The sequence below is a fragment of the Camelus bactrianus genome, chromosome 13 (assembly GCF_048773025.1).
Source record: "Camelus bactrianus isolate YW-2024 breed Bactrian camel chromosome 13, ASM4877302v1, whole genome shotgun sequence".
Classification (NCBI taxonomy): domain Eukaryota; kingdom Metazoa; phylum Chordata; class Mammalia; order Artiodactyla; family Camelidae; genus Camelus; species Camelus bactrianus.
The window spans coordinates 29821858-29838679 of record NC_133551.1 but is presented as its reverse complement, the minus strand read 5'-3'; the positions used below and the strand labels follow the sequence as shown (position 1 = coordinate 29838679).

Below are 16822 nucleotides of genomic sequence, written 5' to 3'. Positions count from 1 at the left end.
CAGAGAGTCATCCAGAGTGTCACAGGTAAAGGTGCTGGCAAGTTCAAATCACGCTGGCCCCTTGTATTTCCATGATTATGTTAGAGATAAATAAATCTACCAGCAACAAAGCGGTAAACATTGTGGGCTATCTCGTTTATCCGTACGTAGCCTTGGAACCTTGAAGGTTAACTCTCTCCAAATGTGAAATATGGAAATGCTAAGCCGGCTCTTAGAGCTAAAAGGTTATTTAAAGGTAAAGTGGCTTCTGCTCATGCCTTGCAATTATTTAGGTAACAATTTCTCATTTGAATAACCTCGGTTTGAAAAAAAGTACACTTCCTCACATTTCAGTTGTTGTCAAGTATTTCCTGCTGATCTGTAGAAGGTAATTTTAATTTTTTTCCCTTATTACTGATAAGAATTAAAAAGATTAGCTGATGCTAATTCTTAAGCAAAACAGACTTTTCTGTTTCATGGCTACAGATATATATACCAGTTATGCTTGTGATGTTAACAGGTTAGACTTGATGAAAAAAAGAAACTATAAAGATGTTTTTATAATCTTCTTCCCTATTAAACAGGTATATATGTAACAGTCCTAATGAGTAGTAAATGTCTTCTCAGTCCCTCTGTGTGTGGTGTGTGGTGTGTGGGGTACATATGTGTGTTTGTAAGTATATGTGTGGGGAGATCCCTTTAAGTCAACGTTGTGCTGTGTTTCTGGTGTGTTCAGGATGGAGGATATTCAGCTAATTATGATGTGATTATTTTTTTTTCAACTAACAGATAATATAATCAGTTTCACCAAACATTCTCATTCAGTGAGCTAGGCTAGACAATCTTTATCAAACATGCAGGTTACTTTCAGCTATCAATTCTTTTTTTGTTGGATCCCATGTATTTCAGTAGGCCAGATTTTTCAGAAGGGACCTGCCTTTTGGAATTTGCGGTCCCAGAGCCTGTACCTCTGTGTGAACCTAACACTGCCTTCTCAAAATGACCACACTCTGCACACTTGTGGGCAGCCTCGGAGGGCAGCTGCGTGGGGGCAGAAGTAGCTAAGCCGGTCACCCCACACTAAGGGTAAATAGTAGCAAGAAAGGTGATGCTGACCTTGTAGGGGCAGGGAACCATCCCCTCCCCTTCAACTCCATATCAAGACATTTTTTCATCATGAGATATGCCCACCCAGAAAACTCACAAGGCAACCTACCAGGCTTTGCCTCATCCCTCCCACTCCCCATACCAATAATTTTAACAAGCTCAATTAAAGTTTAAAATCAACTACTTTAACCACAGGAAATGACCAGTCAGCCACAGAGGTCAAAATTGAAAAACTACCATCAATCAATGACTTGGACAGCATTTTTGGGCCAGTGTTGTCCCCCAAGTCTGTTGCTGTTAATACAGAAGAAAAGTGGGTCCATTTTTCTGATACGTCCCCGGAACGTGTCACTCCAGAGTTGACTCCAAGGGAAAAGGTGGTGTCTCCACCAGCTGCATCAGACAACCCAGCTGACTCCCCAGCACCAGGCCCCCCGGGCCCTCCTGGCCCTCCGGGCCCCCCAGGACCCCCAGGTCCTCCTCGCAATGTACCATCGCCGCTCAATTTAGAAGAAGTCCAGAAGAAAATCGCTGAGCAGACCTTCATTAAAGATGATTACTTAGAAACAATCTCATCTCCTAAAGATTTTGGGTTGGGACAGAGAGCAACTCCGCCTCCCCCACCACCACCCACCTACAGGACTGTGGTTTCGTCCCCCGGACCCGGCTCGGGCAGTGGTACGGGGACCGCCAGTGGTACGTCTTACTGTTTGCGTGTGCTTCGTGTGACCGGGAATGGCCGTGGCTGCTGCAGTGTGAGCACCACCCTCCTCCTGCCTGGCGGTTGGCTTTAGAGCTTCAGCCATCCCTCCTTTGGTCTGGGTGTCCTGTGCCCCGTGGCATGTCCCAGTCCGTCGAATGCTCGCAGTCATAGTGCAAGTCTGTGGATGTGTCCCGCCCTGCGCTCCCAGCCCCTAGGAGTGCCCTGCTTTCCACTCTGCAGTTAAGAAGTGTATATTTTTTAAAGAAAGCTGTGACGTCATTGTTTAGAATTCAGGAAACTTCTAGAAAGACAAGTTTCGTAGCAAAGGAGTTTCATGTTAAATGTCTGATTTCCTTGTCAGATACTTCTATGGGGACCCTAGTTTGTTTGTTTGTTTTTTTGTTTTTTCTGCTTTGTTGAGTTATAATTGACAAAATTATAAGATATTTAAAGTGCACAATGTGATGATATGATGTACATATACATTAGGAAAGGATTCCTCCCACCAAGTTAATTAATACAGTCCATCGCCTCACGTATTTTTTGGGGGGTGAGAACATTAAAGCTCTACTCTCTTAAGATATTTCAATCACACAATACAGTGTTATCACCTATAGTCATCATGTTATACATTAGATCCTCAGACATTATTCAACTTACATAAATCTGTTTGCATTTTTTTTAGGAGCCCTAGTTTTTGTAGGTCACTGTGTTTTCTTCTGCTTTTCTTCTTTTTTCTTTTTCCTTACTGAAGGAGAACTGTGTCAACCCCTCTAACAACTTCAGAGAAAAAGAAGTAGGGTTTGAAAAGGAGGTTTTAGAGGACAGCAAGAAAGAGGATGCTTCATTGCATCCCCAGCCTAACTGAGCTGCCACTGAAATGAACCGCTGTCTGATTTCCTCATTTAACATGCTCATCAGCCTGTGAGGTCCACTCTAAGTATGGTGACAGGTGAGGGGACAGTTGATCAGAAATGTCCATTTTGGGACTCTAAATGCAAATGTTAATACTGAATCTGATTTTTTCGTTTTCCTTATTTGAAGCTTCATTTTTTGTTCTCTGATTATGAAAGGATGGGAACTGTCATGCATACCAAAGAAATATCAAGATTTTTCTAACGCATTTTCTTCCGTATCGTTTATTCCACTGGTGCCGGTATTTGTCTGCCAAGATCGTCCAGTGCCTTCCCTCCTGTTCTGTGGGTTCCCAGGGATGTCAATGGCTATTTGGTTTTTATTTGCTTTGAAAGAGGCGGCCAAGTTTAAGTTATTTAAATCTAGTAAGAGGCAGAAAGAAAAGGCATCTGTCCCTATTCTAGTAGTCATCATTGCTTCCATTTTCAATGCAGAATCCTTCAGTGCTCACTCTGTGTTTGCAAATTGCTCCGTGCTTTGCAGTGAGAGCGTCCATGCTGGTCAAGGACAGGACTGGAGTCACCTGTACTGCACAGAAAACCAGTGTTTTATATCGTTAGGGGTTCCCCTCCTCCAAAAAAAGGGAGAAATAATTCAGTACTCAAATTAGTTTGGAAAACATTGTGTTAAAACAAAATCAACAGGTTTCTTAACCATAGGACCTCGGAGAGCCTTCATTTTGTCAGTAAGAACAGCCACAGTTTCTTGTCCTGACACAATGTCAGGTGCTTTACGTGCATCATTTCATCCTTACAACAAGCCCATATAGTAATTACTCTTATTTTCCCCATCTTGCAGATTGGAAAACTGAGGCTGGTGAGTGTTAAGTAATTTGCCCAGCTTTACACAGCTGTAGGTGACAGACTTGGGATTCATTCTCAGGTCTGTCTGATCCCAAACCTGTGTTCTTAACCGCTATGCCCCCCAGGCATGCTTGTAAGGTTTAGTGACAAAAAAACTTAAACTTAATTAAGACTGAGACCCACCTATACTGCACAGATTGCTTTCCAGGATCCTTGGGAGCTTTGTTGTTGTTTTAATGTTTTAGCTTCCAGACTTTTATTTAAAATTACCTTAAAATGTTACCAGTAAGTACTATTGATTCTTAATAATTAAGCTGGAAAAAAAAAAACTATACTTTGCTGGTATTAAAAGATTGAATTTCTTAGTGGAAGACTGAACTGGGCCAATGAAGCTCATGAATAAATAAAACTTTGCATCATTATCTCCTTAATTAAGTCCCAGTTTATTTGCTCCTTAATCTTTTATTAATGAAATACACACAGACGGGCAGAAATGTAAAGTTAGGATCAAAACAATAGGCTATGGTCTCATGTCTTAGTGATTACCAAGGCTTGTCACTGCCTGCTTTTACTAACACGTAACCTGATGAGAAGAACTTTTCCTGTACTTCTCAGACTATATTTAATTGGATACCATTATGCTTACTTTTAAAGTTTTGTTCACAGCGACATGATAATCACTGACTGAGTTCAGGCAGTACTCACAGCCTCAGGAATCAGAAGAGTTACCTGCTGTGGAAAAAGATGGAGTTTAAGAATTTGCAACAAGAACTTTAATTTCCTTACGGCAAAAGTTAAAAATACATAGTTTGGCCAAAACACTGCTTCCCTGGGATGCAGACCCTGATTCTTGGCAAAGGCTATCACTTCTCCTGTGTGGGCTGTGTGCCTAGGGGTGGAGTGGAGAAATGGCCCGCAGCAAGTTTGGAGGCCAGGGAAAAAGAGTTTAATAAAGATAGATTGCTCAGTGCAACAGTTTCCAACGGGGGAAACTAAAGCAATATTAAAAGTTGTTAAACCCACCAGATACACACAGACATACCCATAAACAAATGAATTTGAGCTACCAAGGGTTGAATTAAATATATCTCCTAACTACAAGTCTTTTTAGAACGGCAGCGTCCAATGTAGAAGCCACCACGCACTTGTGGCTATTTTAATCTTAATGGTAATTAATTAAAATTAAAATTAAAATCAGTCGTTTAGATGCAGTCAGCACAGTGCAGTGCTCAGTGGCCACGAGTGGTTAATGGCTATCTTATTGGACAGCACTTGATCTAGAACATTTTCATCATGTGGAATGCTTTGTTGGACAGGACTGTTTTAGGGCTTTTAACTGTTCACCAAAAAAGAAACTTTGTATGAAACCATTCCCATACATATTTAAAACTTTCTCCAAAATGTGATGCAATTGTGTTCTAAGAAACAGAATTTGGGAAAGGGTGTTTGAGTCTTTAGATATTTTGAAGTGCGTATATTTTAATTCATTTGATTCTCCTCACAACGTTGTGATGTATCAGCCTCATTTTACAGGCAAGGAAACGGAAGCTCAGAGACAGAACTTGGCCACAGTTACAAAGCTAATAACTAGCAAAGCCAGGATCTGTCTGATCCCAGATCTGTTGGGTTCCATTTACCACTTCCCAGCTGCCCTCGATCCCTGTGCCACCCCCACCACACACACACACACACACACACACACACACACACACACACACACACAGATGCAATTTGAAGCTGTCGTTAAATGTGGTTCTCAGGGTTTACCAAAAAAGCTACGATGGAACCTCAGGATGAGAGCAGCAGATGGATTGAGAGCAGGTCAAAGTTGCCAACTTTTTGGAACTCACAAAACTCAAATAATGTATATGTTGAAGTTAAACGATGTTCAGTTATTTTCCAGCATCGTTCTTGGGAACAAACACTGCTTGAAGGGGAAATAAAAGGATAACTGAAGATCAAAGAATGAGGAGAGAGATGTAAAGATAATAACCCTCTACACCCTTACAATACACAATAATTGTGTAATCTCACAGAAGCACGGGAAGCTTTAGTTCAGTTGTGAAATACCCTCCACTGAACTGGTGGGCTCTGCCAAGCAAGGTTTTGCTTCTTAAACATTCCCTTGGTGGCTTTGAACTGCACAACAAATCAATTAATCAATTCGGTGAAGAAAAAGTGAGTTGAGCAGGATGTCCAAAAAGGAAAAGGAAATGAGTGAACCAGCTCTTTTTTTCTTTGTTTTTAGTTGAATCTACAACAAAAAACACAATCTTTACCATCAACATCATGGCATTTTACAGTTTAGTGAATACGTTAATAAGCATTTTCCATTTCAACTGTTACAACTACTTTCCATATAGAAACAGGTCTCATTTCTTAAAACCGGAAGCTGAGGCTCAGGAAGGTGAAGGTCCCACAACTGGTAAGAGGTCGGCGGGGCCAGAACTCAGATCCTCTGACTTCTCATCAGTATTTTCAATAATCCACACGCTTGGATGACACCCCTTTACTACTTGCCCAAGTATTACTGAAACTGGGTTTTTTTTAATTTCCCTTCTGGAACTTGTAGGAAAAGGATAAGCAGCTGACCTTTTCCCGAAATTGACTCAGAAGACTGTTTCTTGGAAACAGACCCTTGGATAGACATTTTGAACCACTGCTACAGCACGGGTTCCCAGCGAAGTAGAACCCCCACCGAAAAGCCCCATAGAACTTCCTGACAAAGACGTGTAAAGGTTCATTTCCCATCTCTTTGCTATCACTTCTGTTTTCTGAAAATATTCTGGGTGAAAATCTATTTGTAGTGGGACCTGTCAAAGTGTACCCTATTCTTTATTCAAGGGAAGATTAGCCGAAGACTAAGAATATTTATCTTGAGAGAAATTCATGCAATCTGCCTGTGCCAAAATAAGACCAGGCTTTGTGCAAAATGTGAGGCTGAAGTCCACCAAAGTCCACAAGACACTGCATTTAAAAGCTCAGGCTTGGAGTTAAAGAAACTATTTGAGCTTTGTGACCTTGAGCAAGTTACTGAGTATCTCTGAGCTTTAGTTTGCACTGAGACAGTAGAAGTACCTTCCTCCAAAGCGTACTGTGGGCAGAAAATAAGATAATGCATTTCATGGGCCTAGCAGAGATGTTGGCCCAATAAAATAAAAAGTGAGAATACAGTGAAAGGGTGGTAGTGATGGAGAGGAGGCAGCGGAAGGGATGGGTGGTAATAATTAGTGGGGTTTCACACTAATGCAATTATGCTTAAAATAAACAGCACAAAGAAAGACAACACATGCGAGATTTCAAATTGTTTAAACAAAGGAGCAAGGTTCATCCCCAAGGACTCTCCTAGGATGAAAGCAGATGCTGAGATGCTGGGTTTTGCTGCTCACCTTCAAAGCTCCTTAGTGTGAAAATCTGGAGATGGAGGTGTGGGTCTAGGATTATCCAAACGGCAGAGATTTATAGTGGGTTGGCGGGGAGGTGAGGAGGGGGCGGGCACTTTCCTGGAGCAGAATTTCTTAGAATAATTTGATACCTGTGCTTCAAACCAAAGTGGAAAAAACCTCAGGAGTAGCTGGAACGTTTCTGACTAATAAGAACTGTGTGGAATATTGATTTGACTTTCTTAAGATTGTTTGCTGAGCAATTGACCCTCGTATCCCAGACTATGACTGAAGATAGGTGGCCCCCCGAGGCCAGAGACCCTCCTGGTGTGCTGATTAGTGTGCATGCCGGCCTCTGTGTGTCCTCTGTGTTTCTCATGCTTGTCATTGACAGCCAGAAAAGTAAATCCAAGAGGCTCTTTAAAAAATTACCACAGAAATCATCGTGGGCAACCTCTCCGTAGACAGATTCCCACACATCGTCCTTCAAAAGATAAAATCCTCTAAATTCAACGTGTTTCCGTTAAGACACTACACACAAAGTATGCACGTAACATCTGATTTCCATTCTTACAGTTTGTCCCTTTGCTTACCATCCAGTGTTTGCTGACATTTACAAAGTTAACACTCATGTTTTCGAAGCACAGTAAAAAGGATAATGCTCTTCTACATGTTTATATAATATATATATATATATATGTATGTATATATGTATATGTATATAAAATGTGAAAGATCATTCTTTTTTTTCAAGTTCGAACTTCCATTTTCATCTTGGACATAAATTCTGGATATGTAAAAATCAAGAAAATTTTTCCTAAGTTGGCTGTGTGCATGGTGAAAATGAAAGCTACCCACCCAGCCAGCCAAAAGGGTCTGAAGAATATACTTTCCATCACAGAGAGTAATAAAAGGATTTACCTTTCCCTGGGTGTCACATGACAACAAAAGGCAATGAGCTTCAGCTTCTGCCATCAACCATAGTTCAACTGAGTGATTTTTTTTCGTTATTGAAAAAAAAAAAAACCCAAAAAAGCCCCAAAACCCCATGTGCTCCAGTGCTGACCTTACTAACTGCTGAAGTGAAGGAAGTGTGGTGATTGACGCTGTGCAGTGGGAGCCGGGAGGGCGGGACCAAATGATGACAGCACTTTGGCCACCTAAGTTTCTTGCCATTTTTAATGCCAGCTTGTTTTTCAGGTGCATCATCCCCTGCTCGGCCAGCCACCCCCTTGGTTCCCTGCAGTAGCACCACCCCACCTCCGCCTCCTCCCCGGCCTCCGTCTCGGGCAAAGCTACCTCCAGGGAAGCCTGGAGTCGGCGATGTGGTATGTTCCCTTCTGCCCTGGCTGGCTCAGAAACGTCCAGTGGGAATGACCAGCAGGAGCCAAAATGCCTTAACACGGGTCATCGTAACTTCAGGTCTAAGCCTTACAGTACTTGTCCAAATGGCCCTGCCGGGTGGCATCTAAAACATTGTCACTGCAGCAAGAATGTACATTTCAGTCATCCTCAAATCTCTACAACCTTTCAAGCCAAGGTCTAAAATGGTGGGACAGCACCCTGGGGCCCTCAGTTCTTCTCTAGTGGATTTGATGCAAATTAAGATAGTAATGCTTGGCTGCGCTAAATCCTTAAGAATAGGAGGTGTTTCTTTTCATCATATGGATCTGACTTTGGAAGACTCAAAGGGAGGGAAAGTCCTGATTTCTGTCCCCAGACTACAGAGATATTGGTGGTAGGCACACTACATGAATAAAAAGGAGGATGGTGGCCCAGTGAGTTTTTTCTGGAAGATTCTTACGTGTGTTTTAAGTCTGAGAGGTGGAAAACATTCTGTGTGAACAATTAAAAGACTTCCAGCAGAGGTAAATTTCCTTGGTAACCACACATAGGAGTCACAGACTGGTGACATCCATGATACTTGATTTAGATAGCACAGTACAATATTTTGTACTCAGATATCTTTAAGTGGGTATGAACTCATATTATGTTACTTGCTTAGTCCCTGAGGGCATGTGAGTCTACCGTCCTGAAACATCACTGACCGCATCCCAGACCTCAGCTTCTCTAAATGTGAGGTACCTGTTGAGTGTAGCGCATTATGGTTTAAGTTTCCTCTAGCACCATCCACAAGCTCCTATATAGATATAACCAATTTCATGGTAAAAATGGTGCCACCAGTCCTCTTAAGAACCCGAGTTGTCATATCTGGGGCTGGGAAATGTTCAAAATATGGAACGAAGACCCGTGACTCTAACTTTCCATTTTTCTTCTTCTCCCCGCAGCCCCGACCTTTCAGCCCTCCCATACATTCTTCCAGCCCTCCTCCGATAGCACCCCTTGCCCGGGCTGAAAGCACTTCTTCCATATCGTCCACTAATTCCTTGAGTGCAGCCACTACTCCCACAGTTGGTAAAAATTATCTTCTCTCTTTTAATCCATTTGTGGTTTTGACTGGCAATTTTTTTAATGATCTGAAAACCCTAGAGTCTTATGTTTCTGGTCAAAATTGTTTTGCTGTGTGTTTTGCTACTATCATCTGACTCTTCTTTTAAAAGCACCTTCTCAGCAAAGAAGGCAAAGTGCTTTAACTAAGCAAATAAACAAAAGGATACGAACACCTGTGTTTTGCAGGAATGCTCTTAGGCTGTTTCCATACAGAGCTATTCATAAAATAAAGAAGAAATCGTCAAGTAAGATGCTGTAATTTAGATATTATTTCTTAGAATGCAAATAGTCTCCTTTGAGGGGAGAGCGTTTATTTAAATTCTGACGGTGTGACACATGAGAAATCACAAAATTTAGAACTTTTATTTTCTTGAAGCTTCCATTTCTTCATCACTTCGGTTCTCCTTCTGTTGACAGATGGTGTAAACATGGGCATTGTGGGACTTGAGAAAAGCTTCTGACATTTTTTCTAGTGCTTTTCAGTGATGTGTGGTCAATTTTCCCCAAGAAATAAGTCACTGCTGGCATTTTCAGTAAATGCCTTTTGTGCCTCTTTCCTTATGGTGTGATGAAAGTGAAGAGTTGAGATTGGCTGCTCAGCTGGATGGTTTTCCCAGGTTTAAATGCCTCATTTTGCCTGGAGCGTCTGCCCTCTTCCCAAGGCTGGTCTCTCTCTACACCTCTTTCCCCACCTTTCCTGGCTCCTGCTGCCTCTCACGTTTGCATGGTGTCTCCGACCTGGGCTTTCCCATTTCATTTTCCCCGTTGTTTTCCTTTCTTGTCCTGACTTCTGCGAAGTCTCCCGTATTATAAACCAGCTGGCCCATCCTGCATTGCTTGGGAGAATCATTAACCAAAGCTAAATAAATTCCTGCTGCTACTTGCCAAAGAGAGCACGCTACAGAGTTGCCCACGTGAGAAGTAATTTGATCAAAGCCTGAAGCTCTTCTGGGGAAGAAATCCCCAGTATCCCGGGGAAGTAAGTTAAGGTGTGCCTTTTAGGCCCCCAAAGAGAAATCCAATCATATCATGTGCTCTATATTTTTAATCAGACCAGCTCAAAAGAATTCTTCAGATTTGGTGAAAAAGAACCAGCTATCCAATTTTGTATGATGCATCAGATATCACAGACAGATATTTAACATTATTTATACAGCCAAGTCTATTCTTTATCTGCATCACCAGTTGGGGCAATTTGGGGCTCCCTATTTTTAGGTGCCTATTAGCTCATTTCTCTCTGGCTTTTGTTGTTGTTTTGTTTTGTTTTGTTTCTGTAACACCCAACCTTCGTTTTGAAGTCTCTTTAATACTCCTCATGGCTACAGTGTTGCCCCCACTCCCGCTCTGTTGTTTTTCCGTTGCTCTTTTTCCTCAAGATCGTTTGTTCCACTCACTCCATGTGATTTTGCTGGTTGGTCAGAGAGGAAAGTTAGGATAATAAACTGTCACTCAGAACGCAGACCTCAAGTGACCTCAGATGACCATCTAACATCTTCCTTCGACTCTGAAATTCAAAGAGAACACTGCACACACAGGGAATTGGAACTGTGTCTGTGTTTTGTGCAATGTGTTTTTATGCTCTCCGCTGCAGAAATCTCAAATCCTGGCCAGTGCCTTTGATACTTAACCCAGCTAAGGCTGCATTCTTTCACCACAGAGAGGCTGAAAAAAGAAAAACGTCACCTGAGAGGACAGTCACATTGCTTCATTGCTGAGGAGCATTCTGATTTAATCTGTTTGGTTCTGTTATTTTTATTTGGTTTTCATCTTCCTCACTGTCTTGTTCTGTATTTCCTGCTGCTGCGGGTCGCCTGACAGCCACTTCTCTCTGAAGTCCATACGCTGTCAATGACAGCCCAGCAGGACCTTGTGCAGTGTTGGTAAATGTCTTTTTGGAGAGGATATGCTTTGTTCATGACTGACTTGGAATGTCAACTGAATGTAGTCAAATGGCTTGAGGGAGACAGAGAATTTCAACAGCAAATTCCTGACATTGGTGGTTCAACATGTCCCTTCCATCACCACAATACTTTTTTTTTTTTTTTTTTGCATTTTCTGAGACACTTGTGCCAAAATTTGGGCAAGTGTGGTGGAAACTTTGCACTTAATGATTTATACTTGCCTATTGCAAAGTTTAATATAATTTGAGAACTAACTTTTTAAGAGCAAGTCTGTTCTTCCTACACAACGAGTCATATAAGGATATGCCCCTGAAAGGCTTTGAGCGTAAAATCTTTCATGAGACCCGTGATTTATAAAGTAGTAAATCTGATGCCACATCTGAAAAGAAGACTTTCTGTGCACTGTCACATTCAAAAAATAAAGTGTTCCCTTGCAGCTGTACTTCACTAAATTTAAGATACTTTCCAATAGGAGATGCACTATCATTTCATGTGTGACTGAGAAAGGGAGGGGAGGGCTGCCAACTGAGTTAAGGTGCAATACTTTCTTATATTGATTTTAAGACCCATCTCAATTTCAGAGAGGTTAAAATGTGAAAAAGTGCACAGATTAGAATCAATGAAATACAATAAACTCCTTTTATACTGAAAAAAGCTCACAAGATCTTCACTGTTTGATTTTGGGAAAAAAATCTGAATACTAATATGCAAATAGAGAAAATGCTTGAAGTTATTCTAAGAAACAAACTCCTAGACATTAAGAGATGAACAGGGAATTATCTCTAGTTGTAAATATCCAATTTATTATTTTTTATTTCTACGGGTGATAGTCACTTTTTAAGATGTTAGCAAAACCCTCTTTTGGTACCCCAATACAAAAAGGCCACCATAAAAACAATCTTTCTTTATTGTTAAATTCACTGTTAATTATATTCCTTCACTGTTGATTATGCATTTTTAGTTGCATTTTTAACATCTCAGGAATCTGTAATGAATGGACATTCATGGACACCAAAGGAAGTATCAGCTGGACTTTGATGCTTCCTTTGGTGTAGAGCTTTGAGCAAAAGTGATTTGTATTCAGTACTGGAATATTAACCATAACATCTAAAACTTGAAATATTTCCTCCAAGCCTTTGTCTTTCCAAGCTGGGTGGCAATTCTGACTTGGATAATCTTGTTAAAAAAAAAAAAAATCTGTATTAACATCAATTATTCTGCACAAAAAGAAAGACCTTTGGAGGTGGGTATTCTTAATCTCAATTTAAAATACCCACATTTAATTTTAGTATTTTTCTTCTTTCTGCTTTTTTTTGGAGGGGGTGGGGGTGGGAAAGCCTGTCTCCAGTGCTAGCTGTCTGGCCAGTCCCCATCCCAGATCCTTTTGAGACAATTTCCATGGTTCGTTCTTAAGGACAATTTTGTTCAGTACTTAATTTGAGTGCTACCCTTGTTTAAATCCAGCACAGAGTTACCCAGTGACGCATTTTTTAAGTTCCCTGATTGATTTAGTACATTTGCTTCTAAGCCCTCAATGTCCACAACGATGATAAAAAAAAATTTTTTTAGCATGCTATTCAACCCTTATGAACTATTCTTTTGTAACTTCAACTCAAAGGACAAATGGCAGAATTGGAGGCTCCTTGTTTTAAGGAGATTGTAAATAGAAATTTAGTTTTTCAAAAGAAAGGAATATTCTCCACCATTCCCCACCAGCAGGTATGAAAAAGCACTGTTAACATTCAGTTTCTGCCAAGGTTCCTGTTTCACTTCCGATTTCCTGGAGATACGGAGCATCGGCTTTAGTGCTGGTTCCTTCTCCTCTCCTACAGATATTAAAGGAGTTGCATTCATTTGTTCTAGCCACCAAGGAAGCCACATGTATGAATAAAAGCTGATTGACAGGTGATATCCTAGAGCCCTAAGAATTGCAAGGAAGCAATTTCCCTGCCTTACTAAGTCTAGGAGGCAAGCTAGTAGACTATTTTCCAAGAAATGTTGTTTATGAAGTAATTTTACTACCCTCATTCATTTCTTTATCTTACTTCTCTGCATTGTAAGGAAGAATCTCCCTCATTGCTCTTTGTACAGAATTTACTCAATTTTCTATTAAAGTTATAACCCTTCAGACCTGTGGCATTGATTGATCTAAATCAAATAGAGTAAAACTTCAATTATCTACATTTGTTTGTTGGTGAGAAGGGAGAGCACATGCAAAGATCTGGAATGGTTGGGTTTCAGAGCAACTGTTGTGACCAGTTTACAAAGACATTTGATGATGCTTGCTTCCAGAGCCAATTATGGAATTACAATCATGCTGTTCAAAATTACCCATCCATAACTACCAAAGACAGGTGCAAGACAAACTAAATTTGGATATTGATGGAGCTGAAATGGGATACTTCATTCAGGGACCTCAGATTTATAGTGTTGCATTTTTATGGTCTCGGTAAAAGCTTCCTCTTTCCCCATGGCGAGGAAGGTGCATGTGGGGTGATCCCACCGAGCTGTCAGCACTATGTCAGGAGTTTCTGTTGATGGACATATGTCTGGCCACTTGAGAATTGCGTCTGAGTGAAATACATTTGCACAAGTCAATTATTAATGATAATGCCTTTAACAACTCCCTGAAAAGGCAGGAGCATGATTTCTTCCATGAAGCTGACTTCAGCGAATTCACAGATGCTAAAACCCGGCATTTTAAAATTTTCAGTTTCTTCTCATAGACTTATCATGAAATAAGCACGTCACTTTTTATACCCTGTCCATAATCACAGTGTCTTAGGTTTTGTTTCCTTTTTCCATCAAAATCATTTCTGTGTTTCGATCAGTAAAGTGTGCTGCTTGATTTCATTTGAGATTTGTATTTGTGTTTTTGTTTTCCATTCCTTTATATTTCTTTGGTTCGTAGTGTCAGAAGATGATGTTTTTTATGACAAACTGCCCTCGTTTGAAAGGCGCTGTGAAACGCCTGCAGGTATGGTGCTAGCTGAGTGATTTTTAGATATCTAGACTTTAAAAATCCAAGCCATTATGCCATCTGAACGCTAAACTTCATGGACATGCTACTCACCTCATGAGTGTCCAGTGCCTCTCAGATGCACTATCTATCTACTGTTCATCGTGGAACTCATGCCACTGAAATGTTTTTTAAGTGACCATATTAAAAAGCAGCAGGTTGCATGACAGTTTCTCAGTGAAAAGGGTCAAAAAAGGTGGGATGCTATTGCTTTGTGAATTTACAAAGGAAGGAATAATTTAACTGCTCAGAATTACCTGTTCAGTGATGTCTTTTTAATTTAGGATAGAATAGAGCACCATTAGTAACCTTGCTTTCTCTTTGGTATGTAGGTAAAGGGTGTTTTGTGTCTGGATGCCTAAGATGATTTCAGGGGAGGGGACGGAAGATATATGACATCTTCCATGAACTTTCAATTTATATGCAATGCTGTTGTCATTTAAAGCCTAAGCTAAGTTTTATATAACCCATAACTCCGAGTTTATTTTTTTGAAAACAAAGAAGGGGATGGCATTGAAGGTGCAATGGACACAGCAATTGCTGAATGACAGTTTGCCCAAACTAGTGCAGTTAAAATACGCTGACGCCCCTGCATGGCCAGGAAGACTTCTGCTCCGTGCGCACAAGCACCAAGTACCAAGCTACCAGCCACACGTGCCCATCCCTTCAGGCCTCCATAGCTTTGCTTTTGCTTTCTGTTTCCTGAACTAAAAAAAAAAGAAAAAAAAAAAAAGATGATTGCCAGCCTTCCCTTTTTTTTTCCTGCACGCTAATGGCATGCAGTGCCTCCTCCCTCCCCCATAGTGAGATTAATGACCTGCTCTGTAACTCATACTGTGTCCTTCTCTCTCCTTCTCCTTAACCTTCCCCATCCCGCTTCAACTCCTGGCCATACAGAGAATGAACAGCCTTCCCTCGTTTGGTTTGACAGAGGAAAGTTTTATTTGACTTTTGAAGGTAAGTAGTACATAGCATACCAGATTCTAATTTGTCCTCCCCTCCTGCTTTCTCCCCATCCGCATTTCGAAATCCCAGTTCTCATCAAAAGACCTGGTTTCGTTTGCTATATAAAAATGCTATGGCTACTTAGAAAATATTCAACACTAAAGAAAATATTCCATGAATTTGGTTTGTATGAGATCTTCAATTTTTCATATTAAAAAAAATGAAAGCTAATTTGCAGTTAATATTGGTTACTTAATTAACTGTGTTAAATTGAAAAAACAAAAACAAAAACAAAAACTATTTTGGGCAAGGAACTTAACTCTGTCAACCAGGGCTCTTTCCTAACTCTTTTGCAAATGCAATGCAACAAATATAGGGACATTTTTGGCTGGAACTGCCATTTAACTTTGCTTTAGATAATTAATATTTCAGATTTAACATCCACTATTGTGAAATATAAATACACAAATATATTCTTATGACAAGGAATGCTGCATGGGAGATCAGAAAAATAAGGAAAAGAGAAAAGAGTATTTTTAGTAAGTTCTGTTTACATCTTCTGAAATTGAAATTGAGACTGGAATGACTTTAAAATGGACAACTACTATCGGACTTGCCATTTTAGAAGATTAAAAAATATGTACATAAGTATAATGTCAGATCTCTAACCTCGGTGTTGGATAATTTGTTATATTCTTTATTAAGTGTTAGCATTCTTTTGTTCCATATTTAAGTTCTAAATCATTTTAACAGGCCAGGCATTTGATGAAATGGCTCATTTAAACTAATGATGTAGGGAAAATTAAGTAATTTAACTTAATTAATGGGATATCTTACACATAATGTTTCAGTTAAGTCTCTACTCTCTACCATTTTAAACAGCTAAGTTTATCCTGGGATCAAAAGTTGGCCAGAAAATACTATACCCTAGAACTGAATATAAATATTGAACTTGCCCTTGTATTTCACAACAACAAAGAGAACTTTGGTAATTTAAGTGTATGTTTTAACACAATTTTAAAAATAGGAATGACCGATACAGATTTTTAAGTAGTTTGTGCAGTGTGGCTTTTTTTCTCTCAACAGTGAACGTTCCTTACAAAGTGGTCCCAGAGACAGAAGTCCTTAGCTTGGAGTAGTGTGGATAGCCGCAGAGAGTATTGTCTGATTTAAAACTTCTCCAACGCTCGATGTGTTGTCCGGGCTCAGGCACAGAAGGGGTGGATAGGCAGTTTTTAAAGGAGGATGCATATTTTTCACATGATGTTGGAAATCTTCATTGCCTCGGGCCATAAATTTTGTAATAACCAAGGTGCAAAATTTACAAACTTATGAACATCTAAACTTTCTGTTTGAATCAGATGGAGTTAAAAAGTGGCCAGGTATCTTTTTACTGATCAGCACATCTCAGAGGAGAAGTTCTGGTTGAATAGGTTGGTGATCTTGACATACAGCCAATACGTGCCCCTTTCTCTGGTTCAGTCCAGCCATAGCAGCAGCTGCGGTTTACTATGTTTAACCAGGGAAGTAAACAATATGTTACCAGCAGCCTTCGAGTAATGTCTAGGGGTCCAAAAAACATCTTTGGTAACTTTTTTGCTGTTGTGGTTTGTTTT

General features: G+C 40.3%; 1 protein-coding gene across 31 annotated transcripts in view; it reads left to right on the top strand.

Annotated features, from left to right (window-relative positions):
- SGIP1 (SH3GL interacting endocytic adaptor 1) overlaps positions 1–16822 on the top strand; it is a 187290-nt gene that overhangs the window by 128539 nt on the left and 41929 nt on the right. For 17 of the 31 annotated variants that reach the window (XM_074376283.1, XM_074376285.1, XM_074376279.1 and 14 more), the window contains 5 exons: positions 1282–1782; positions 8091–8218; positions 9179–9305; positions 14154–14219; positions 15159–15218. In XM_074376283.1, coding sequence (XP_074232384.1) covers positions 1282–1782; positions 8091–8218; positions 9179–9305; positions 14154–14219; positions 15159–15218 — 882 coding nt within the window. The remainder of the gene's footprint in view (positions 1–1281; positions 1783–8090; positions 8219–9178; positions 9306–14153; positions 14220–15158; positions 15219–16822) is intronic. The other 14 variants (XM_074376307.1, XM_074376303.1, XM_074376300.1 and 11 more) reach the window with 7 other exon arrangements.